Source organism: Ursus americanus, chromosome 26, assembly GCF_024610735.1.
Source record: "Ursus americanus isolate L20-20 chromosome 26, mUrsAme1.1.p, whole genome shotgun sequence".
Classification (NCBI taxonomy): Eukaryota; Metazoa; Chordata; class Mammalia; order Carnivora; family Ursidae; genus Ursus; species Ursus americanus.
Window position 1 is genome coordinate 7,137,046 of NC_142152.1, and position 25,098 is coordinate 7,162,143.

General features: G+C 41.1%; 1 protein-coding gene across 2 annotated transcripts in view; it reads right to left on the reverse strand.

Annotated features, from left to right (window-relative positions):
• Window positions 1–1,345: 1,345 nt before the first annotated feature.
• The window catches only part of RTN1 (reticulon 1), a 211,090-nt gene continuing 187,337 nt past the window's right edge, over window positions 1,346–25,098 (reverse strand). For both annotated transcript variants that reach the window (XM_087855977.1, XM_045810531.2), the window contains 6 exons: window positions 11,065–11,272; window positions 8,256–8,394; window positions 6,756–6,825; window positions 6,197–6,243; window positions 6,053–6,111; window positions 1,346–2,136 (listed from right to left, as the gene is read on the reverse strand). In XM_087855977.1, coding sequence (XP_087712103.1) covers window positions 2,094–2,136; window positions 6,053–6,111; window positions 6,197–6,243; window positions 6,756–6,825; window positions 8,256–8,394; window positions 11,065–11,272 — 566 coding nt within the window. In that variant the 3' untranslated portion in view covers window positions 1,346–2,093. The remainder of the gene's footprint in view (window positions 2,137–6,052; window positions 6,112–6,196; window positions 6,244–6,755; window positions 6,826–8,255; window positions 8,395–11,064; window positions 11,273–25,098) is intronic.

Genomic DNA, 25,098 nt, shown 5'->3' on the forward strand with positions numbered 1-25,098 from the left:
CCGCAAAGTTCACCTCCTCTGGAGAATCCTTCTCTGTTGCTCTGATCTTGGAAGACAGCTCTTCTTTCATGCTGCTTTTATTTAGTTCGCATTTCCCCATAGCCGCCTCCCACCTCCCTCCATCTTGGCTGTTGGCACAGCAACCAGTTGCCCCTGTGGTCATCACACCACTTTGTGCAGAAGGGAACCTCCATGAGTGCTTACTGAGCCCAAGTGTGAAATGGGTCAAAGGAAGCTTTCTGTAAGTTACTGTTCCTTTTTTCTCCTGCTACTTTTATTCCTCCCACTGTTACTATTTTCATCCACTTCATCTTTGACTTTTGACCCTAACAGTGAAATGGAATAGGCAATTGGATTTTTATGAAAAGCAGCAAGCAATCCTTAGAAGATCTGTCTTGGTGATGGCAGTTAGTGTCCTCTCTCTTATTCCCAGCCCTATTCTCAGTGCTTGGCACACAGTAGGTGCTCAGGAAATAATTACCAAAAGATTGACTTCATAGCATATAAATTGTTGCATATTATTGTAAGAAGTTTATAGCACCATGCCCACAATAGCCAAACTATGGAAAGAGCCCAGATGTCCATCAACAGATAAATGGATAAAGAAGATGTGGTATATATACACAGTGGAATATTACACAGCCATCAAAAATGAAATCTTGCCATTTGCAATGATGCGGATGGAACTAGAGGGTATTATGCTAAGAGAAATAAATCAATCAGAGAAAGACAATTATCATATCTCACTGATATGTGGAATTTGAGAAACAAGGCAGAGGATCAAAGGGGAAGAGAGGAAAAAATGAAACAAGGTGAAATCAGAGAGGGAGACAAAGCATAAGAGACTCAATCTTAGGAAACAAACTGAGGGTTGCTGGGGGGTGGACGAGGTGGCTGGGTGATGGACATTGGGGAGGGTATGTGTTGTGGTGAGCACTGGGTGTTGTGTAAGACTGATGAATCACAGACCTGTACCCCTGAAACAAATAATACATTATATGTTAATTTAAAAAAATAACAAAAAAATAAATAAAATATTTAGAAAATTAAAAAAGAAGTTTATAGAAGGATTTATATCACTTGCAAGTTTTTAAAAAATGACTTAAAATATCTGCATCAACCCTGCAGAGTACAACATGAAGCATGCTTCCCAGTTTTACTCCTTTTCCATGACTTCCATCAAGAACCTAAGGGAACATATACCAAGTTGGGGTTGGACCCTATGGTCCTGGAGACAGGAGCAGAGTGAGCTCTTGGTCTCGGTCTTCCCAGACTGCCCTCAGAAGACTCTGTCTCTTAGAAATTTTGCATTTTCTGGTCATAGCACAAGAAGAGAGGGAGAAGGTTTTACATTTAGTAACATTTATTTATGCATTCAGTATCAAGTACATAAGTGCAAATATCCAGAGTCCATAATTAGGTCCATTAGGAACTACAGAGAAAGTAATACAAATTGTAATAAAGTTAACATGCTGGTACTTTTTACCATACATGTAAATCAGCCTGTCAGTCCCACACAACAAAAGTACTGCATGTTTTTTTTTGGGGGGGGGGGTTATTCATTTATTTAATTATTTTAAGTTATACAAAACTGATTACCAGAAGTATGGTCGACTGTTTTTATTTTTATGTTGTGTGTTGGAAAAACACTAGTCTACAATTCTATATATTGTTATTAAAGATGAATCCAACCAGCAACCCAAGGACATATAAGCGGTTTCCACTACTGCATCGGGGCACTCGGCGGGAAAGGCCTAGCCACAGGGGACATTAGAAGCTACAGAAGCATTGCAGAGAGGAGGAGAACACCGAAGAAGAAAAATAAGTTGGGCTCTCACCATCATGCACTTTTTTTTTTAGCAACACAAAATTAAAACCACATCTAATACACTTTTCTCTATACTTTAGTGCTTGACACAAGTGACTCAAATATCCTAAGAGTACAGGAACAGCGTGAGAACAGCTGTTGAAAGTTTGTCTCTAAGATGATGGTATTGGGGGGAGAAACAATCAATTTGCAGTAACATGTAAGAACAGAGCTGTTACCACTCCAGACATTCTGGTTCGTGTCCAGTCCCCAGTGGGAAATCGATTTACTCAGCATGCCTTTTAGCGCCTGGGATTTTAGCCTGAATCCTAAAAAGACAATATCAAAAAATGGTCAGTCACAAGTGTCATCAATGAAATCATTCTGTGACTTCATTACGCGTTCTTGCTTAAACTAGCTAGCTGACCAAATAGCTTAATATTCCAAAAAATATGATAGCAAAGTATGAGTGTCTGAGAACATATTTCTATGCAGCAGTAGAGACACGTTTCTGTGCATCAAACTGAGACCCAGAAGTGACCGGGACAGGTTCCATCCATGTCCTCTGCTTAGAGAAGGTAGTGGCACTGAGGTCTTCCTGACCCGGTCTGGGACCTCCACACTCCTCTTCGTCCGATCTCTAGGCAGTAATAGCACGATGATGAGGATGAGGATGATGGTGTCTACTATTTATTGTGTCTTCTGTCAAAGTCAGAGTACTTTACAGACATTATCTCATTTAATCCCCAACAACCTTAAGAGTTAAGTATTAACATTCCCAGTGTGCAGATAAGGACACAGGTTCACAGATGAACTCGTATAGCTGAGAATGCCAGAATTGGACTCAAACTAGCCTGATTCTGAAGATCCTGTTCTTAAGTGTTTCACTAAAATGATGTGAGTTCCTGTGCTGGGACTTACTCTAACGTGGAGTCAGAATTTCAAAGGTGAAGGAGCCTTAGAGGTAAGAGCCCCCAAGAAATTTCCTTCAAAATTTAGTGTCAGGCAAAACAGGTTCTCTTGAAGAACTTCTGTTCCCTTCTTTCTGATAACAAGAGCTATGTAACTTGCCTAGTTTCTCTTCTTGCTCTAGCTACCAAGAAGCTCAGAGCCAAGTCTGAATAAAGCTCAATTACAGAAACCATGGTAGTTCTCATGGGTAATGTTTTCCTTCTTTTCCTTTTCACAGCCCTGACTGCCAATTTTAACTAATGCAATTGTTAAAAAATAAATAAATTATAATAAATAAATAAATTATACACACATGTATAATGCATGTTCATACACTGTACGTTCTCTGTCTTCTCTCCTTTCTCTCCATTTTAACAGGCCTAGACCCCTATCACTTTCTGTGAATTGTGATCACTTCTTAGCCAATCTGATCGCCACATCTCCACTCTCCGGTGCAACTCTCCTCCCATTAGATTGTCATTGTGATCTGTGCAAAACCCAGCTCTGATTACATCACCCCGGCATAAAAACAGCAGGCGCTGGCCATTTCCCATTGGGGCAGAGTCACTCCTTAGAGCATTCAACACTTGACCTCAGCATCTCTTTCTAGACTCTTTCCAGTTGATCTTTCTTCTCATTTAAGCTTTAGACACACTGGTTGACTCATTGTTTCCTACATGACCTACATTTTCATGCTTCTGCCTCTACTTACATTATTTCTTTCTCCTGCAATGTCTTTCCCCTTACCACCCACCTGGCCAGTGTTCCCTCATCCTTCAGGGATGCTATAGGTGGAATGTTTGTGTCCCCCCATCCCAAATTCATATGTTGAAACTTAGCCCCCAATGCGTTGGTATTAGGTGAGGCCTTCCGGAGGTGATTAGGTCATGAGAGTGGAGCCTTCATGAATAGGATTAATGTCCCTAACAGAGACCCCAGAGAGTGCCCTTCCACTTCTACCATGTGAGGACACAGCGAGAAGTCTGTAAGCTGGATGAAGGCCCCGACCAGAGCCTGACCATGCGGGCACTCTGATCTTCGACCTCCGGCCTCTAGAACTGGGAGAAATAAATTGGTGTTGCTTGTAAGCCACCCAGTCTGTGGCTAAGACAAAGGCCTTCATTTCTGTGAGGGTTTAGTGTCATTTCCATTATCCCTCCAGGTAGGAACACACTTATTTCCTTCTCTCTCTGTCCTTCACATTTTATACAATTTCATTGCAGTTCTTACACTGTCTTATACTTCTTTCTTTACAGTTTTGTCTGCACCGAGAGCCTGAGAGCTGCACTAGGGTGGGGACCATCTCTTTCATCTTTATACCCTCCGTGCCCGTTGCATGCAGTACCTGGGACATCACGGGTATGGCTCTTTTTGGAACCAACCGACCAGTCAATGAAATAAAAAATTAATAGATGTGATTTGCGCAAGATCCCCAAACTAAGTATTGGACAACTTAGGACTAGAATTTCTATCTTCTAGTTTCTAAGCTCGTGTTCTGGTGTTGCTATAGTTCCCTAAAACACAGCTCTAATTGCCAAAAAGTCACCTGGGGAGTTCATTAAAGTATAGATTCTAGGTTCCCAACCCTAGCAATTCTAATTCTATAGGTCTGTCTTAAGAATCTGGGAACTGGGGTCTTTACCAGCTTCCCCAGGTTCTGGTGCCACCAACCGTCATACTATACCAAGCTGCCATTTCTTAATACAAAACAATGACTACTTTGGCTTCAATCTGTTGATTTTCATCAGATATTAGTTGCATTTGGGTCCCAGGTGATAATTTCAGGCATTCTGAAATGTGCTGTAGATCTGATCCAGATCCAAGCTCACCATGAATTTAAGAGGAAGAATATGAAGAGTACACAGTAAAAACCAAAATTCTTCATATACTGCAGGAAAGAACCATAACGGATGATATGCAAATCAAATAGCAGAAGAACTTTAAAGTGGTTGTTTTGTCTATGGACTCTGAGAAACAAACTGAGGGCCTCAGAGGGGAGGGGGATGGGGGAATGGGATAGACCGGTGATGGGTAGTAAGGAGGGCATGTATTGCGTGGTGCACCGGGTGTTATATGCAACTAATGAATCATCGAACTTTACATCGGAAACCGGGGATGTACTGTATGGTGACTAACATAATATAATAAAAAATCATTTGAAAAAAATAAATAAATAATAAAGTAGTTGTTTTGTTTGTTTTGTTTGATATATCTTCGGCCATCTAAAATATTTCCCTTTAATTCTGATCACCACCTACGTCCAGCCATGTGATTCTAAGATTATGAGAGGGAGTTTGTGTCAAAAAAGTCTAGCCCTTTTATGGCATGTATTTCCAGTGGGAGCCTAGATCAGCTTTTGATGAAAACAAAATCATTAATAAAATGACAACATATGGGGCGCCTGAGTGGCTCAGTCCGTTAAGCACCAGCCTTTGCTTTCGGCTCAGGTCATGATCCCAGGGTCCTGAGATCAAGCCCCGCATTGGGCTCCCTGCTCAGTGGGACACCACGCTGCTTCTCCCTCGCCCTCTGTCCCCCAGCTTGTGCTCTCTCTCTCACTCTCTCTCTCAAATAAATAAAATCTTTAAAAAAAAAGGAAAGTTAAAAAAAAATAAAATGACAACACAAAAACTATCATTTTAGATGGAGATATATTTACAAACATTAATTTAAGAGTTATGGAAGATTAATGTCCATTTAGCTGTGGCTACTTACAACTGAATAATATACAAGACTCAGGTTTAAAAAGCAATGGTGTTAATTAAATAAGCAAATAAACATACACACTTGTTGAGTCAAAATGATGTACTAGAAAACATAACACCTGTTACAGATATTTAAAATTCCTCAAGTTTTATAAACAATTTCAGTGGCTTATAAAATTAGTGGTATTTATTGTTGAAAATGTTTGTTAACTTGATTGTTTTTATTTCAGTTAAACTGTTATAAATTAATTTTAGTTTTCTGAATCAAGCTTCCTTCTTTCCTCCAACCCACCTTGTTCTTGGACATAAGCCAGTCCCCAGATAGAGCTTAATGCCATTCACTCATTAAAACTCATTCATCATGATACCTGAAGTAAACCACTGAAAGCTTTATTTAATTGAGAGTTTTAAAATGTATACTTATTTTCTGAAGTAATATGATTGGGAAAGGTGTGAATACATGACATGAATAAGTGAGTGATCATAAATTAACTTACTATTTTATTATCCCTTCATCACTCCCCTCTAATCCCCACAAAGCCTGCCTAAGGCAGTCTCTCCTTTTTCAGAATTGTACAATGTAACTTACTTTGCCACAACAGCGTTTATGTGAGTCCTCACAAGTCCCAGATATTGGTCAATCTGTGCCTACGAAGAGGAAGAAATCATGAGCACACCCAAAGGTCACAAGGTCAAAATTTAAGGTGAATATTTGACATCACACAGGACTTACCTGGTGCTTAACATACACTACAGGTAGAGTAAACATTGAAACCACAGCTGGGATGAAAAACAAATACAGTATTAAAATTCTGAGGGTTATCAGTGAGGAGAAGCTTTTAGATACATTTGTATATAATTATGTGATGTTAGAGCATTATTTTATAGCAGCTAGCATTTTAGCTAAAAGACGGCAGTGCAGTCCATAAGGAAAATAAAGGGGGCACCAAGCCTTTTATAAATATTAAGCCATTATTCCTGGAATGAGGATGGACCGTAGCCTCCCACGACGAAAATGAATTTCTGCCCATAACCGCCTGTTGCAAACAGGTATTGACTGGGAACCAAATGAAACTAGTCGTGCTTGAAGAGAAAAAAAACACTTCAGTCTAAGAAATTCAGTATTAATAAATATTATACCCTCTAACTGAACGATGATGGTCAGGAAACGCCCTGCACCACGTGGCGTTTGTTCCTAGGAACCTATGACAACCAGCTCACAGCTAACGGCCTAGGAAGTCTATGCTCACGGAGCAGGTGAAGGAAGACATGACATGCTCTTCTGTCCTTACCCATGAGCAGCAGGGTCAGCCCGTTGAAGAGAGCGCCCACGTAAGTCAGGAGCCACATCAGGACCGCAAACTGAAGAACGAAAAGATTATCAGAGCTCTTAAAACCATTTGTGACAGATGAGAGTTTTATTTCAGTGACTTTTTTGGATTAAAACTGGGGGAAATCCATCATGGTTTCAATAGGAAATGTAAGCATTTAAAGCTCATCCCAGAATTACTGAAAGAGGATCTAGTCTTCACTTCTCTCAGAACCCTTTGGATCTCTTTGTTATAAGATTCGAAGGACTCAATGAAATAATAAGACAAGGGTCAGCAAACTGGCCTGTTTTTTATGGGCCCGTGAGTTAAGAATGAATTTTATATTTTTAAATGGTTGAATAAAATCAAAGCAAGAATAACATTTTGTGATATGTAAAAATGATATGAAATGCAATTTTCAGTGTTCATAAATAAAGTTTTATTGGCTCACAGCCACAGTCATTCCTTTATGCATTGGGTTAGGCTGCTTTCCTGCTGTGACGGCAAAGCTGAGTAGCTGGGACAGATTTAGGCATGCAAAGCCTGGAGTACTTACTATACGGCCCTTAACAAATAAGGACTGCTGACCTCTGTTCCGGCCCATTATTTTTACATCACACATACAAATAGAAACATCACTGAAAAGCCCTAGGGTAAGTAATTACAATCTCCCCCGATACCTCTCTCTACTCATCACTTGGAAGGATGTTATTCCAGGAAAGTGTCTCGAGGGTCCAGGGCACGTTACTCACTTTCCCTTCTGCCTTTCCTCCAACAGCTGCTGGGCAGCCCCTGCTATAAGACCCCTGCCCCGCATGTACAAAGAGCTCTGGGAGCATGGGGAACCGTAACAACCTCGCCCAGGCCCTGCTGCAGCCTGACTCACTGACTTCTGGTTTATACATACACTGCAGGGCGGGAAAAGCAGCGTGTTCAAAGCACCCTGGTAAGTTCAGTGAGAGTGCCAGGAAGAACACCCGGGTGCCTGAGGTCCTCTGCCTCACAGGCTCTCACAGCCCCCACTACGTAAGGACACTTGCACGTCTCACCATTAGCAGAGTCCAGAGTTTCTTTCAATGAAAAAAGCATAGACATTTTTCACATTCCCCACATGAGATTTTTTAAAACATTAATTTTAGGAAATCGGCCAAGGAATTGAAAGTGGTAAGGACGGACAACCTGGTGTGTCGTAAAAAGTTCAGAATTAGAAGCTGTGTGACCCTCCGTTGGATCCCGGCTCTGCCAGTGACTCACTGGGCAACCTCGGGCAAGTGTCTTAACCTCTCTGGGCCGTAGTTTTGGCATGTGTAAGATGTGGGGCTGGGGCTGGCTGAGCTCCACGGGACTGCACAGCTGCAGGTTTTCTCGCTCTAGAGTGTAATCAGCACTTGCTTCTTACTGTCTAGTTTGTGGTGGTTTACAGGATACCCTTAGGGAAAATGACACTCGAGACTGTCGAGTGAACGGCGTAAGCAATCGTACTTTTAGGGAGTCCACCAGGTCCTGGACGAGGAAGAGTCGCCTCAGCTCCTTGAGCGTGTTATTCACGTAGAACTGCAGGCAGTCCGTGTACTTCTGCATCTGCTCCTGAGAGAGGGTGATCTCGAGCTCCAGGTAGGTCCTGTCAACACACCATCCCCACAGAGAGCTCCCTCAGATGCAAGCTCGGAACAGCTCTGAGGACAGCCGGCTCCCCTCTGGGGGCTGCAGGTACCACACACACCCACCGCCACTGCCTGGGGAACCTGGGAATCGCGGCTGTTAGCGGTGCACTGTGACTATTTCTGTGGCCCCGAGACCGCGGGACAGTGGGCGCTGATAGTTCAGAGCAACTGTCGGGAAGCCGAGGGAAGTCAGCCCCAAATCTGCTCATTCTCCAGACATCCCTGGCCCACTAGGTAGCTATGAAAGTCCTCGTTTCCTGTTGGCTGCAGGGAGAGGGGCGATCTTTTTAAATAATTGAGGTATCTGAAAATCCTAGCTGCCAATTATTGTTCATTATCAAAACTTTAATATTTCATAATTAAATTCTGGAAAATACTTCCAGGTTTTATGCAGAGAGTTCTGAACACTCAAGGGACCTGGGCCATATTCAAAAGCTCACTGTTTCTACTAAGAGCAATATTTTTAGTGACTACATTTTTTAGTTTTTCAAATGATGACATGTGATTATGGGTAGATAAACCAGGCTCCTCAAAAAGTCCATCGTCCTGTTTGGCGAAGCTCCCCACAGAGGGCCCATCCTCCCTTCCTCCTTCCCTCTCTCTATTCTAAGACAGAACCATGTTGTCTACCTAGAGGATATTTCTAGAGTTCTTACAGGGCTTACCTAACTCTGTGAATTGAGATGAAAAAAAGTAAAGTAGCATTTGGTTTGAATTTTAGAGAGTTTACACTAAAACCTTATGGCTTTTCTACTCTTTAGAAAAAAATAGAAAAATGATGATTTGTCCGGATAGTAAGTTTTTTTTGTTTTGTTTTGTTTTTTAAAGATTTTATTTATTTATTTGACAGAGACAGCCAGTGAGAGAGAAAACACAGCAGGGGGAGTGGGAGAGGAAGAAGCAGGCTCCCAGCAGAGGAGCCCAATGTGGGACTCGATCCCAGAACGCTCGGATCACGTCCTGAGCTTAACGACTGCACCACCCAGTCTATCTGGCGCCCCCAGATAGTAAGTTTTGATCCAAAATGTACTCTGAGTCAAATATTCCTTTTACTGATTAAAAACAACTCAACCAAAGGAAGTTTTTTATTTTAAATTTGTCTCCTAAAGGAAGAAAAAGTAGTTGGGCTAATTGAACGTAACGGTCTTAGGGGCCAAGAAAGTGAAAGAAACTAGCCTTCCTTGAATGGCTGGGGGCAGAGGCTGGGGAAGAGCAGGACTGAAGACAGGCACCCTGGTCACAGGCTGGGGCCACTGAAGGAGGCATGATATAACTCTGGTATGAAGACACTCCACTTCTCCGCTTCTCGCACCTTCGGGGTGGGAACTTGGACGGCCAAGCTATAGCCCAGAAGACCCATGAACTGCATTAGAAGGCCAAATACATCCCATGGGCAAGAAGGCTTGGAGTGTAACTGTTTAACATTGAGGTCAGGAGCCAGAGGCTGGGAAGGGAGGTCTGATACGCAGCCTTTTCCCCTTCTGTCAATAAGTCCTCACGACACAGGCATCTTTTCCCCTTTTGAGAGCATGGTGCCCTAAGGCCTTCATTCAGCTGACTGGTGAGGGTGAGCCAGGAAGGCATCCTGGTCCAGAAGCCATCCGCCGCAGCATCTACGAGGCTCACCTAGGACTCAGAACTGTCCCTCTGCTGCAGGGGCCGAGGCCACCCGTACTGCAGCCTCACTCTGGGGCCAGCACCGGGGAGAGGGTGACTCTGAGAGTCAGCGCTGAAAGGCCCCAGGCTCATGAGCCAGAGTCAGGAGATAATCTGGGGTGGAGTGGGTTGGCATGCAGCTGCCGGGGGAGCTATTACCTCCCTCTGCCCCGTTTCATTCATCCTCTTACTATATTGCCTGAAAAACAGTTCCTCCTCACAACTGATGAATCACTAAACTCTACCTAGGAAACTAACAATATACTATATGTTAATTGAATTTAAATAAAATTTAAAAAAGAAACAAAACAAAAAATCCTTCCTCCTCAATGTTCATTCTAGTCAGACTTCCCCAGTACAAAAATGCAGAGAAGGGTACATTATAAGACTATTCATGAACCTTGCACCCCTCAGAAAGTTGGCCCTTTGGTAGTAAGCTTCCAGAGACCATAGAAATAAAAATCCAAACACCCTAGTCCTGACTCTATGCTAGTCACTGGCCATGTGACTTTGGGCAAGTCACTTAACTTCTTAGACTTTGTTTTCCCACCTGTAAATAGAGAGTGCCCTGCCCTGCCTTCTTCACAGGGCTGGAAGGATTCATTGTTGACCACTCCTTAAATGATAAAACACTGTACACATATGATGGATTATGATTACTATTAGTAATAATTAAATATAAAATATTAATATTATATGTAAATTTATGTTAAATACACATATTAATTTATTCGTGGTAATGAAAATATAAAAAGTCAATACAGCAATAAGTGTTACAATAGGGATAACTGAGTTTGTTTTAGAAATTAATCAGAAATATTAGCTATTAAAAGTCAGGGCATTCAAGAGACTCTGCGAGGTCTGTCTGTTCCCTGAGATGCATCACCCAAATGCCCAGGGGCTGAAGCAGAGTCAGAGGGCAGGAGGTCCAGGAGGGGCTGGGCAAGGGCTGGTCCAGCTGGGACACTCACTTGAAAGGGTGGCCCTCGTCGGTTTTCTGCACAGCTTGTAAAACAGACTTGTAGATGCGGAAGCTGATGGTGGCCGAGAGCGCGGCCAGGGCCAGGTAGGCCACGACGCTCACCACGCTGAACTGGGTCAGGGAGAAGAGCAGCAGCAGGAAGCTCCCGAACACGATGCCCGTCTGCTTGATGTCCCGCCAGTAGAGCAAGTCAATAGCTGCGGAGGAGACAAAACCCACACACACACACACACACTTAACACTGGCAGTACTGTTGGGGGGCTGCCGCGGGGCTCACGCCGCAAAGCTGTGGACGCTGCACGTCCTCACCTGGCCTTTGCGTTCTCAAGCATGAGCGAGTAGACCTAGGGCTTTGGCCAGGGCACTGACTGTCACTGTATTTTGCTTTGGAGGACTCGTTTCCATCCCTGAGGATGGTTCAAAAATTCACAGAGAAGAACAGGCCGTTGCATCTCCAGCCACCGACACCTCTATGACTGTGTCTCGCTGGGCTACACCATCAGTGACTTGGAAACAGAACGGAAAGTACAGAAAACTCGGGGTACCTGTCCTGTCCCCCTGGATGGCACTGACTGCGTGCATCCTGATGCCCTACTGACAAATTTCATGCCTCAGTGGTGGCCTAGAGGTGTGTGCATCTCAGTCATACACACGTCCCTGCTGCTGAGAAGGGGCAGCAATGATGGAAACAGAGGTTCTGAAGAAGCGGTACCTTCAGAAACACGGCCGTGGGGCCAGAGACCCAGCCAATGTCGGAGGTTTCTGAATAAAGAGATAGCCCGCCTCCCAAACAAGCAGAACTGAAAAGTTTGTAGCTGTCTCATGAGTCCCTGGAGCTGACATTTGGACTAAACCATTTTGTACAGCATAATCTTTTTGCTCACCTTTTGTGAGTTAAAAATCTGGAATACAGCTTTAAAATCTACAGCACATTTCTCATTTAGTTATTTCCCTCTTTCACTTAGAAACAAAAAATTAAGTTCAAAAGAACAAAGCCATGGTGCTTCAAATTTGATACAAAATGTAAGTATTTTCAAAATTCCTGCCACCAGATTATGAAACAGGCGTAGAAGCCTTGCTAAAGAATGCATGCAAATTTATTCTCTAATTAGGCAAGTCACAAATTTTTTTTTAAATCATGATATAATTGACATCTAACATGGTATAAGTTTAAGGTGTATGACACGTTGATTGGATATATTCATATATTGTAATATGATTGTCATCAGAGCATTAAACTAACACCTCTGTCATAGCACATAATTATCATTTCTTTCCTGGTGAGAACATTTAGGATCAAGTCTCTTAGCAGCTTTGAAGTTTATAATACAGTATTGTTGGCCATAATCATGATGCTGTGCATTAGGTCTCCAGAATTTATTCGCCTTCTAGTTGCAAGTTTTTTTTTTTTTAAGATTTTATTTATTTATGTGACAGAGAGACAGCCAGCGAGAGAGGGAACACAGCAGGGGAGTGGGAGAGGAAGAAGCAGGCTCCCAGCGGAGGAGCCTGATGTGGGACTCGATTCTGGAACACTGGGATCATGCTCTGAGCCGAAGGCAGACGCTTAACGACTGCGCTACCCAGGTGCCCCTAGTTGCAAGTTTATAACCTTTGACCAGCATCTCCCCAGTTCCCCCACCCTCTAATGCTGGTTACCACCATTCTCGTAGGCGCCTGGGTGGCTCAGTTGGTTAAGCGTCTGCCTTCAGCTCAGGTAATGATCCCAAGGTCCTGGGATCGAGTCTCGCTTCGGGCTCCCTGCTCAGTGGGAAGTCTGCTCTCCCTCTGCTCCTCTCTCCCTATGCCCTACTTGTTCTTCCTCTCTCACAAAAATAAATAAAATCTTAAAAAAAAAAAACACCCCACCATTCTCCTGTTTCTGTGAGTTTGGCTCTTTTAGATTCCACCTATTAACGTGATCATACCTTGTCTTTCTCTAACTTTTTTCACTTAGCGTAATGGCCTCAAGATCCATCCATGTTGTTGCAACAAATGGTCTTTATAGAATGTTATGTCAATAAATTTTCAGAAAGAAAAGACACGAAATTCCCATCTCACAACCGAATGAAAATGGCAGTTGCTTACACTGCCAGCTTCACGTACAGTGTACCTGGAGGCACCTGGTTTATAGAATTAGATCCAGTCATTTGCTCAGAGGAAAACAAAGGTGACCAGGTTGAAGAGAGCGGGGGGCTGCTCCCATCATACACAGGAACAGTATTGAAAAGGCCACATAGCCCGTGACAACCCTCTGATGCTGTAGAGGGGGTACGAGGAGTGTTGCAGAGCAAAGTATTAACCCTTGGCAGCAGTCTTCCCTCAGGCTGGCTGGAGAGTAAATCAGGGACTGAAGGGGTGGGCTTCTTTTAAAAACTGGCTGAGGATACCTCAACAATCTGAAGCTGGAGAGAGAATTTACTTTTGAGCTGACCTGTCATCCATCCCCACCTACACCTCACCTACCCGGTCCACCAGTGACCTTAACGCACAAGCTCGCAGTAGTCTGCCATTTTGTTGGCAAAAATTTGTTCTTTTTCTCTTACAACACTTTTGCGTAGGAAGTAGAGGACAGAATCACAAGCATGTTTTGGTGTGAAACGAAGATTTTTTTTTTTTGTCTTTTGAGTGGGGGCTGGTTCTACAAGTAAGTTTCCAGGGGAAAGGAAAAGCACTGTTGCTCTAAAGCCTCTCTCTTCTCCCCACCCCAAACACCAGTCACACTGACTGACATTCTACTATTAGAAATTCAGTCCTTTAGACTAATCCTTTTTATCTTTATATTTATCCTTTTTATCTTTTTTTTTTTTTTTTGGAAAGATCCCAGAAGGGGATAATGCACTAAAGATTAGCTTGTCAGTAACAACAAAATACAAATGAGTTCGCCAAATGATTTTTGTTTTAGAAGAGTTTGTTGAGAACAGAGCACCAAGGTAATAATCCTTTTCAGGGGGAGAAGAGGGATCTTTTAGAAGACATGACACAAGAAACCCCTGGGCCTCCGAGGGTAGGTGATAGAAGTGGGAGGAGAAAGGATCTCCACAGAAGCTTAGTGCTCCCCGTGGTTGAGTGGATTTGCAGCACCAAACTGAAGTAAGCCCAGGCTATGTCCAGACCAGCAGGGCTAGAGGTCTCTGGGGAACTGGAGCCTCCTAGCATTTATTCTGTTTCATGTGGGGGAGAGGGGGTGGAGAATAGAAAGACTAAAACATCACCATTATCTGCAATGTTGCCTCTCCCCCATTTTGTTCATGTAGTCAGTGTTTTTTGAGCAAGAACTTTTTTTAAGTGCCAGGCTTTGTGCTAGGTGCCAAGGATATCAAAATCAATGAATTGTTTAAAAAAAGAAACCCTACACACAATTAAGTTGTAATCTGTTTTATGATACCCACAGATTCACATGGCAGACGCATTTAGAAACAAATACATTATAAGACAGCATGATTTGTGCTAAAGGGGACTCTCCTTAATGCTGAAGTAGGCTTATCCACCTCCGAGATGATGTGAGGGACATGGGAGATCCTGCAGGAAGTTTTCAGGCATAGAAAACATAAAATCTGCTACTACCAAGTGAACCCCCACTTAAACTGCTTAACACCTGTTAAAAATGGTGTACCCATCTAGAAAAGCCTTCTGAATCTCTGGATACCTGTTCAAACAGCCTGAGAATGGCAGGTACCAGGCAGGGACTTCATGAGTAGAAACTATGGGCAGAGAGTGTGGACCGTTAGCTAAACAACCGTAGTTCGGTGTAGTCACTACACAACAGGTGTTTCGATCAATGTTAAGATTGCTGGAGGTTTCTGATGAGGAGGTTAACAGAAGATTTATCTTACACATCAATAGGACATTTATTCTGGGTACTATGACACGGGAATCTATTTACATAGATTCTGAAATGTTCAAAGCACTTTCAGACATTACCTCATTTAAACTTCACAATCAACTCCACTGGATAGGTATATAACAGGTGAAGAAGCTAAAAGTTAAGAAATCTGTCTACTTACTAGTTAATGGGGGAAGCAAGATCAAACCCTAAGTTTGATGCTTCTTCTAAAACAATATGTTGCCTCTCTCACATTATGTGGTTATAGGTTGAATGGTCCCTGAAGCATGTAAAGTTAATTTGGGTAACCTGCTTTTATTTAAATCTGCTTCCAAAGCTCAATATTTATAGTGAAAGTTTGTATGTGAAAATGAGCCATTATCAACAGTAAACAGTTATTGGTCATCTATTCATCTAGTAAAACCAGGAATGAAGAGATCATAAAATTCTGTGTCCTGCTTCTAAGGCACTTAAGATCTAGCTGGGAGGACTGACATTCATTTTACAAATACTGAATGATTGCTAATATATTTTGTGTCATTGGAGGTGGCAAAGTTGAGTTCAAGGAAGGGATAGTGCTGGAATTGATGAAAGAGGACGTGGGATGGTTTGTGAATGTAGTGAACAATTTGCTAAGGAGATGGAGTGGATAAAGGGAAATATTATGAAGGATTAGTCAACAAGAATGGTGACTAATTAGCCGTGGGAGAAAAGAGGAAGAGCTAATTAAGGGTGAAGGCAACATTTCAAAGCTGGGTGACTGAGTGATCAGTATCATTGACAAAAACAGGAAATCGGAGGGGTTGCTGGTTGGGGATAGAGTGGACACTTGTTTTTAAACCTCCAGGTTCTAACATGATGACATCAAAGCAGGTCATTTTGACACAGTCTAGTGCAGAGATGGGATAGGGATTACAGGTGAGATGAAGCTGACAATGACAATGCTTCCTAAAAGCTTAGAAATCAAATGATTTGTTTTTTTAGGTTTTGTCATAGTAGCCCTGAGTTAAATGGCCAGTAATATCATAGTCCAATGATATTGAGATGAATATGTACAGTAGGAAACTGGAAGTGCAAGACTGAGATTTAGGAAAGAGGGCTGAATATTTACATTTGGGTATATTCTGGGTAGAAAGGATGACTGAGACCATGAGAGTGGAGGAAACCTCCAAGACAGGAGAGACTAAGAAATGCAACTGAGGATGAAACCATAGTTCAAGATTCAAAGGAGTAAGTGGAGCTTATCAAAAGAGTCCCATCTGAGTGTCAGCATGGGGACCCCAACAGTGTAGGTTACAGCAGTCAAGAAGAAGGAAATCTCCCAGGACAAAGAGGTAGATTACAGTGAGGGATGCTGAAGACATAACAAGGGAAACGATAACTGAGAAAGGACTCTGGATTTAGAGACTGGAAGGTCACTCATAACTCAGTGGAGAGTATTACCAGTAGTGAGGGTGGAAGCCATATTGTAAACGGCTGGGTAAACGGTGGAATGTTCAAAGTTATAAGAAAGATGGCAAATACAATGGTAGTTTGGGCAAGTAGCAGCAAAACAAACCCTTAGGTTGAGCAAAGCCTGAGAATATTAATGGAAAGGGAGGAGTGAGGATTCCAGAAAGAGAGAGATTTGATTGAGCAAAGTCTCAGAGAAGGGGAGAAAGGATAGGATTCATCATAGCTCTTTCTTTTCAAGGGGAGAAGGATGAAAAGAATGGATAAAGAGGGAGAGACAGTTTGGGAACGTATGGGTGTGACTGCAGATATGTGTTTCCGAGCTGGAAAAGGAACAACGTAAAGTGGCTGAAAGTGGCTTGAGGTAGATTTACTCAAATCCTGGAAGACGAGTTAGGAGGTCTTCCTGAGACTGAGGACGATAAGGGTAGGGCTTGAAGAGATTAGGAAGGGTCCGAATCCACCTTGTTCAGTATAGTAGTGATGAGCCACATGTGGCTACTGAGCGCTGGTCCCAAATGAGACATGCTGTAGTGTAAGCTACCTCTCAGATTTCAGACCTAGTCCAAAAAAAGGATGTAGGGTACCTCATTAATACTTTTTATTTTGATATTTGTTGTTGAAAGGTTAACGATCTGCATGTGTTGGATTAAATATATTATCAAAATTAATTTTACCAGGTTCTTTTTACTTTTAATGAGGAAGCTACTAAAAAATTTAAAATTTCTAATTAGTGGCTCACATTTTATTTCTATGGACAGTGCTGATCTAGGAAAATACAGTATGTCAAAAAGGAATCAATAAAAGAACTGCCAGAAAGTTAAGAGGGTTTGGTTAAAGTCAGGGATCGCTAGTGGATCCAGTCAATAGCGTTAGAGGCTGGGTGTTCCAAGCAGTAGACGGCGGAGCTGAGTGAGCCAGGGCTGTGAACTTGCATAAGCAGCATGGTTAGAGGAGTCGAAGATCCAAGAGGACAGAATTGAAATGAACCACTCAGGCTAGGAATGACAGTCAGCCAAGACTACTGGGGACTCATGGGCTGGGAGAATGGCAATGGCTGCGTGTGGTCAAAGTGACAGTAAATGGCCTGTGATGATTCAGTGGGAAGGGTAGGAAGTGATGAAGTGTGATCAGAGAAGAGACTTTCTGTGTTCCAATCTGCTGTGTAAATGATGACTTTTCACATTTTAATTTTGCTTAGAGTGATGTAAACTTGTGTAGGAAGCTTTATAGTAGCTGATCCAGAAAAACGGATATTTGGATAAAATTTCCTTAAACCCAAGAAAAAAAAAAAGTAACTCTGTAAGTGTGACAAATTACCCCCAGGAGTCTTTGGGTACAACGAAGTACAGACAGCTTACTCTCCTTTAATAACCCTCCTAATGCAGAAAGGTCACACGAGAGTTTGAACACCTGAGTCACATTCATTAAGCGTACTCACGAAGGCAGGTAAATAAAAGGCCAAGTGAGAAAATTCTGTTTATAATACCAGCATTTCATCAACCCGACTGTTAAAAAATGATATGCTATTGACTCTAATTTGCTTTTCAGCAAGCTTCCAATAATCGACTACAATACTTGACTACCTTCTGAAAAGAATTAAAGGCTCGAAAACCTCAGTTCTTTACAACCCAGGGTCCAAAGCAGTGATAGCCAGTTTCTCTGATTTTCATGAGGCCAACAAAATATCACCACAAAAAGTTAAGAGGAAACAGGAGTGACTTTCCCTACTTTAACTTCCCGTCATTTTGCCATCAAACTGGAGAAACGTAACGGAAATCGATGTAATAAAAAAAACTTGAAACATGCACAGAGACCTTCAAAGATGACATCTACTCAATGACTCTATGAGTTTCCTTGCCGTGAAACAGTCTCATACATACGTTTAAACTTTAAATGGTAATCCAGGGACCCTGAACTCGGGGCACAGGGAGAGGAGGGTGGCGGCGGTGGGGAACTGCTGGGAGGGACTTTAAGACATCTGCAGTGATTCCATTTTCCAGGCCCTTCCTTCTCACTGCTTAAATGCAACCAGTATGACTGTCAAGAGAAAAATGCCAACACTCTTATTTCTAGACGTTTAAATAATTCTGCGGATATTTTGAAAGAGGAGACACAGGACAGCTGGCATTCTGTGTGGACAGTAAAAGAGCGCAGCATTTATTCCACATGCTGGTTCTAACCCCTGGGACCACATTTCTCCCTGTGCTATGAAATTAACGCAATGATGCTTAGACCCGTCGTCACCTTTATGGGGTGGAGCTGGCCAGGAAATGAAACAGCAGGGCCCAGTATTTAAGACAGTGTGGCCAGCTCCTCCTGCTAATTCTTGTAGCAAATGGGCTCATTTGGAAGGGTCTCCACAGGGCAACTGGCATCAAAGGAAGAAATGGCCATATGGAGAGAGAGATAGGCTTTGGGCACATGGTAACTGAGGGAAGCACACAGTAAGATCTGCGAGGTATTAAATAATGGAGGTCCTTGTGTGATTTTTCTTTTTTAAGCTTCCTGACTTGATCAATAAAACTGCCACACCTTAAAATCCATCATTGTATTGGAATAGAAAAGAACCATGGAGATAGACAGCTATTACTTATTTGAAAAGACTGAATATATTTAAAATTTTTGACCAAGACCATAATGGCAAAATGTTTCTTGAACTAAAAGGATAAGGAAAAGGAACAGTCTCTCATTGTACCTCTGTTCCATTCAATAAATTATTATGTCCTTCTTGATCCTTGTTACCACCATATTGGATCTGCAGTTTGGTAAAATGTTTCTGAAAGCAACACATACTCATTGCTTATTGGATAGAAATGCAATAAATTCTAAAAGTTAAAACCTGTTACATTTATACTTTTCATCTGTTCAAAATCAACATCAGTTTCGACAAAGAGCTTCTAAATAATTCTTGAATTACAAGACAACTTTACTCAGATTTAACTTAAAAATATATTTGGAGGACATAGACCTCTATACTTCAAAGTTCTAAAACTTCTAACAAATTTCTTTTTATTTTATAAAGATTTTATTTATTTATTTATTTTAGAGAGAGAGGGAAAGAGGGAGCCTGCACGAGCAGGGGAGAGGCAGAGGGAGACAGAAAATCTCAAGCAGACTCCACACCAAATGTGGAGCCCTACACAGGGCTCAATCTCATCACCCTGAGATCATGACCTGAGCTGAAATCAAGAGTCAGATGCTCAGTTGACTGAGCCACCCAGATGTCCCACAAATTTTTTATCTTATTTGAAATATATGCTACAAATTTTGAATACATTTACAATGACCAGGGTTTTAATGTAATTATTATTATTATTTGTCATCTAGGCAGAAGATGGATTTTAAAGAATTATTAATGTCAAATTCTTCGCTTTCAAACTGTGAGCTTAATTATAAGGCAATCACGTTTCTGTGTACTTTCGTAAGAACTGGAAAGGTGACAATATGTAAATGCTAATATATGGCCAAATGTAAATATTAATACATGACCACAACTTAGGAGATCAGGTTGAGAAGGATGGGAAATTTTGTGGTGATGTACATTTAATTATTTCCAAAAAGAGAGGTGATATTCTGGAAGTCATCCACCCACATTAGCTTTTATTTGCTGGATTTAGTGAATTTTAGCATTTAATTCTACTATAAGGTAATTTAAAATATATCAATTACTTCACAGATTCTGTTCCCAAATGCATTAACTAAAGATGAAAGAGAATTGAATAAAGAATATAATTTCAAATATAAGGAGGAAATGGGAGAGGAGACAGGGAGAGGGACGGAAAGAGAGCAAAAGGGGAGGAGAGTGAGAGAGGGGGAGAAGGAGAAAGGGGGAGGAGAAAAAGGGAGAGAGAGAGAAACCTTTTCAAAATACTGAAGAAGGAGGGGCCTGCTCATTCCGATGGAATAGGGATCTGCAATCATAATCCTAATGCTTTAGAAATACACTATCAGGTATAGAATTGGGCTTTCAAATGAAATAAAAATTAATTCATGGAAATCTGAGAGAAATCATAGATTTGAAGATGTGGATTTAGATCAGCATTTTTTCAACCTTTCTCACCCATGATGGATCTTCCTTTACAAAAAAAAAGTTAGACCCCGCAGACAGTCCATTTGTACCTTTAAAACCAAAACATGAAAGTAAAAAATTATTCTATTTATGTTTATCATAGACTTTTTCTTAACTTTAGGAAGAATAGCTCATACAGTAAAGAAACATATATCTGAAGTTCAGCAATTCTCTGTTTCATGTCAGTTTCTTCCATTAAATTACTTCAAATACTTTTTGAGACAAAGATAATCTTGTTTTATAAAAGCTGTTTTTGTTGCCAAACGAGTCTCTAGCTTCATCTTACACGGTATGGAGATACTGGACAATATTTAGCAAATAATTAATGCTGATTAATTCTAGGTGGTAGAACTTTGGGCGATTTATGGATTTCATTTGAACCTCTCTTTAAAGAACCGGAAAATTTCATAATGTGTATGTATCACTTTTAGAAAAAGAATAAAGCCATTATTCTGTCCCCAAACTTTGGAATATTTCCTTTTAAAGATTCTCATGAAAATAATCATACACTGTGAAAAAGCAGAGTTTTGTTTTTAATGGAGTAATAACTACCCATATTTGGTATATTATCTGTATAAGGAGAGTTTTTTTTTTCATTTAAAAAAAAAATCCCCAGGGGCACCTGGGTGGCTCAGTCGGTTAAATGCCTGACTTTTGATTTTAGCTCAGGTCATGATTTCAGGGTCCTGGGGTGGAGCCCCACCTCAGGCTCTGTGCTCAGCATGGAGCCTGCTTACGATTCTCCTCTCTCCTCTCCTTCTGTCCCTCCCCGCCCCCCACACCTGTCCTCTCCATTCATATTCACACATTCACACTCTCTCTCACTCCTTAAAAAAAAAAACAAAAAACAAAAAAACAAACCCAGATCCTCAGCTAAGCCACTTTCCCCATTGGATCTCATTAGAATCTGCAGAAAGGGAGTTTGCAAGTGTAATACTTATGTTGTAATATTTGTACAGCATTCTAATGAGATTGAGTCCAAATAAAAGGTGTTTGATAAAAGGTTGTATTGGTCTGCCTTTTTGTAAGTATTATCTTGACCAAATGCCATCTTCAAAATACAAGCTTTTCTTTCAATTTCTGTCGTTAAAACACATTTTTTTTTTCTGTGTGTTCTGGGATGCTTGGCTGTTTTCAACTAGCACCTTTCAGAATGGACCACCACGAACAGTTTTTCCACAGAGCACTGTAGACCAGCATAAAATATTTTATTTTGTAAAAAACCAGAAATACTTTTAAGTTATATTCTCTGGAAAGTGTTTCACCCTTCATTAATATTTTATATGCTGGGAAAGCTTTACGTACAGAATGCTGCAACAGAGTCAAGTGGGAGTTGACCAGTAGCCCCAAACAGGTGACAAGTAACAACCCAGTGTATTACAAAGCATACTGCCAGGTAAATTTGTCGAGCACAGTGATATCTGGAAAAACCACCTCTGAGCACAAACAGAATGATATGGATGAATGATTTTGCTCAAACTTTATTCCTCTGCCACAGTACTATTTGGATTTAGGCAGTATGATTGAGTCATTAAAAGCATAGGTTTCAGAATCAGCCTGCCTTATGTTTGGGACCCAGTTAAGTCCTAAGGTAAATTCCTGGCCCTCTCTGCCTCAAACCCCTCAGTTTCCTCCTCTGTAAAATGGGAGTAGGATAATCATCATCTCAGGAAGGCTTAATTAAAGACATGTAGCAAGAGTTTAGGATAGCTACCAGGACATAGCTAATATTTACAGAGAATCTGGGATAATGAATTGATGATGGTGGTGAGGATGACAACAATGGCATAAATTGATTGAGGTCACTGACTTGCTGATAAATTTTGTGGTCTGTAAGGGGAGAAACTACGTGAGAAATATCTTGGCAGAGGTGAGGGGAAGTTCACTCTGTAACTCAGCATGAGGAAAGGAAATGGAGTGCTATCGTGGGAAGAGTTCTGGATTTGAAGCAGGTACCTTCCCACTACTCCACCACTTATCAAAAAACCTTGGATAAGTCACTTAACCTCTTTGAGCCTCATGATGTCCAAGAGTAAACTGAAAAGCTCCAATGAGAAGACATTTGGCAAAATGAAAACTATGTAAATGTGAGGGATTATTAAGCCCATACAATCACCATTATCTACATAATTCGTATTCTTAGAAACACCATTGAGGGAAAAGTTATCTACCACTGAGGCAGAGGGCAGAGCAGTGAGAAGTGAGAGGTTCTGTGGTCAGACAGCCTAGGCTTGACTCTAGCCTCTTCTGGCATTACTGGCCACGTGCCCTGGTGGAGGCCTCAGCTTATCACTTATAAAATAAGGTAATACTAAAATTTACACACTACAGGATTTGTGATGCAATGATGCAAGTAAAGCATTCAGCAGAAGTGCCCCCAACAAATGAGTATTATTGTGGTCTGTAACACCTAACGTATACAGGTGTTTTATTAGGTTATCGTTTTCTTCTGCTTTCACTTTCACTCAGTTGGGTGGGCTTTGGTTTATTAACCAATATTGGTAGTGGTACTTTTTTTTACATTGGAAGCAGAATCTTTGTAATGTATACATTGATGTATTAATATCCTGTAATGTAATGTGTTACAGAATCTTTGTACTAGTATAATGTGGATTTTAGACTCTCTTTAAATGCTCCTGTCTCTAGCTGAAATCTTATATATTAATTAAGTAAATATAAGGTCCCTTTTGTGTGGGTACTACAGTTCTTAGGACAATTGTATTAGTTCCAGTAGAGTCTTCATGAAATAATCAATGGGCTACAATTTCTCCATGGAATGTTTAATAATATGGAGAAAACCTAAGCTTGCTTTCTTTATTCTCTTTTACAAACAAAACTTTCACCTGTCATACTTCTGGAGGACATTCTCAATGATGTTACACTGCGTCCTGCAACCACATTCAAAGCTGCTCCTAGATCACACCCATTCCATCATTTGTACACCCGACCCTGCTCTCCTGGGCTATGGACTGGGCTAAGAATCATCACACACCACTGGTGGCTCCAACCCCAATTATGTATGAAACTCACTTGAGGATCTTTTAAAAAAATATTGATACTTGACCCAATTGAATCAGAACCTCTAGGGGTGGGGCCCAGGCATCCTTTGTGTTCGTAAAAGCTCCCCAGGTGATATTAATGTGTAGCCAGGGTTAAGAACAGCTCTTTTTGATAATGATAAAGTGAAGAAGATACATTGAAAATGCTAAACAAAAATCTTATTATAGATTTAGTTTAAACGAAAAGTTCTCCTAGTGGAAAGAAAAAGGAATTATTTACTTCTTATTATTTCTCCTTCATGCCTATAAACCCACCCACCCAGTTATTAGTCAATTTTCAAGATAATGGCTTTGTTCTATCTGACAAAAGGAAATCAATGGCACTGAAGACGACCAAAGGTCACAGAGTGTAAAAGACCTTCAACGATCTTGCATTAATCTTCACAAGTAGCTGTATATTGAAAATGAAAATGATTGTTTTCAATAGACAAATGATGACATTTGTGTTATTTTCTGATTACGAACGGCCATGCACTTTTTTAAGCCCTGCAGTGAGAAAGCTGATTGAGGCAAAACACACAGGAATATAACGAAATAGTGTCTTACATCTTACACAAATAAAACAGAAAATCTGCCATGTTTTGGCATCTACTCTGGGTAAAAATAGAAGAAACCCATAATCATAGTCTAAAAACCAACTTTTTTTTAATGTCTGCGTCCAACTAAACTTGATATTATATCAAGCCATAGCTGTCTGTTAAGTGTGTATATCAAAATAAACTGGATGAGTCTAATACATAATAAAACGTCACCAAGCATTTCCCCAGCTGCCTTCTATAAAACATGCGATTTCACGTCGCTGTCATCATTCTCTAAGATTATGTCCCGAATTGCCATAGATTACTTATTGCCTAGCTCTTAAATGTATTAGGGCAATTTATTCACTTTTGACAGTTGTATTTCCAATAGACCCACATAATTTGAACTCAACTGTTCTATTTTATGGCACCGCCACCCAAACCAACGAGTAAGAGACAGAGCTAATGTGCTCTTAATTCTGAGGTTCATGTTCACTTTTTCTTTGCTTAAAAAATTTACTGAAGAAAAATCCTACAGGGGCATTAAAGAGGAAAAGCCGTTCTATTCTTTCTGTGATATAAAAGGACAAGGGGAAGATGCCATATTAAAAAAAAAAAAAATCAGCTTCGGCTCCAGAGTATTTTTGGTCCCCTGAGGAACACTGCAACCCTTCAGGTTAAGTCAAATGCGCCTTCTTCAGAACCTTATTTGTTAAATATTTCAAGACACTTCATCTTACAAACACCCAAGTTCACCACACATAATTCATTCTTCCAAATTCTCTCTGTCTCCTCATCATCTCAAACTGAGCAAGGTGAAGGAGAGAATCTTAATGTAACAAAGGAGAGATGGATGTGTGAAGTATGAGGCTGAATAAAAATGGCTGAAAAGCCATCCAAGCGAGGCTGGAGGGTGGCCACACCCAGTGCTAATATGGACTGTTTTAAAATAAATCTGTTATACCAGAGGGCACTTCGCACTGCTTTTTATTTCCCCTCTGTTTGTTCCACAGATACCCATTATTAATAAATAGTAGTTACAGGTTACCCCAATGACAGACAAAAACCCTGAAATATTTCAAAGTGAACCATCCTA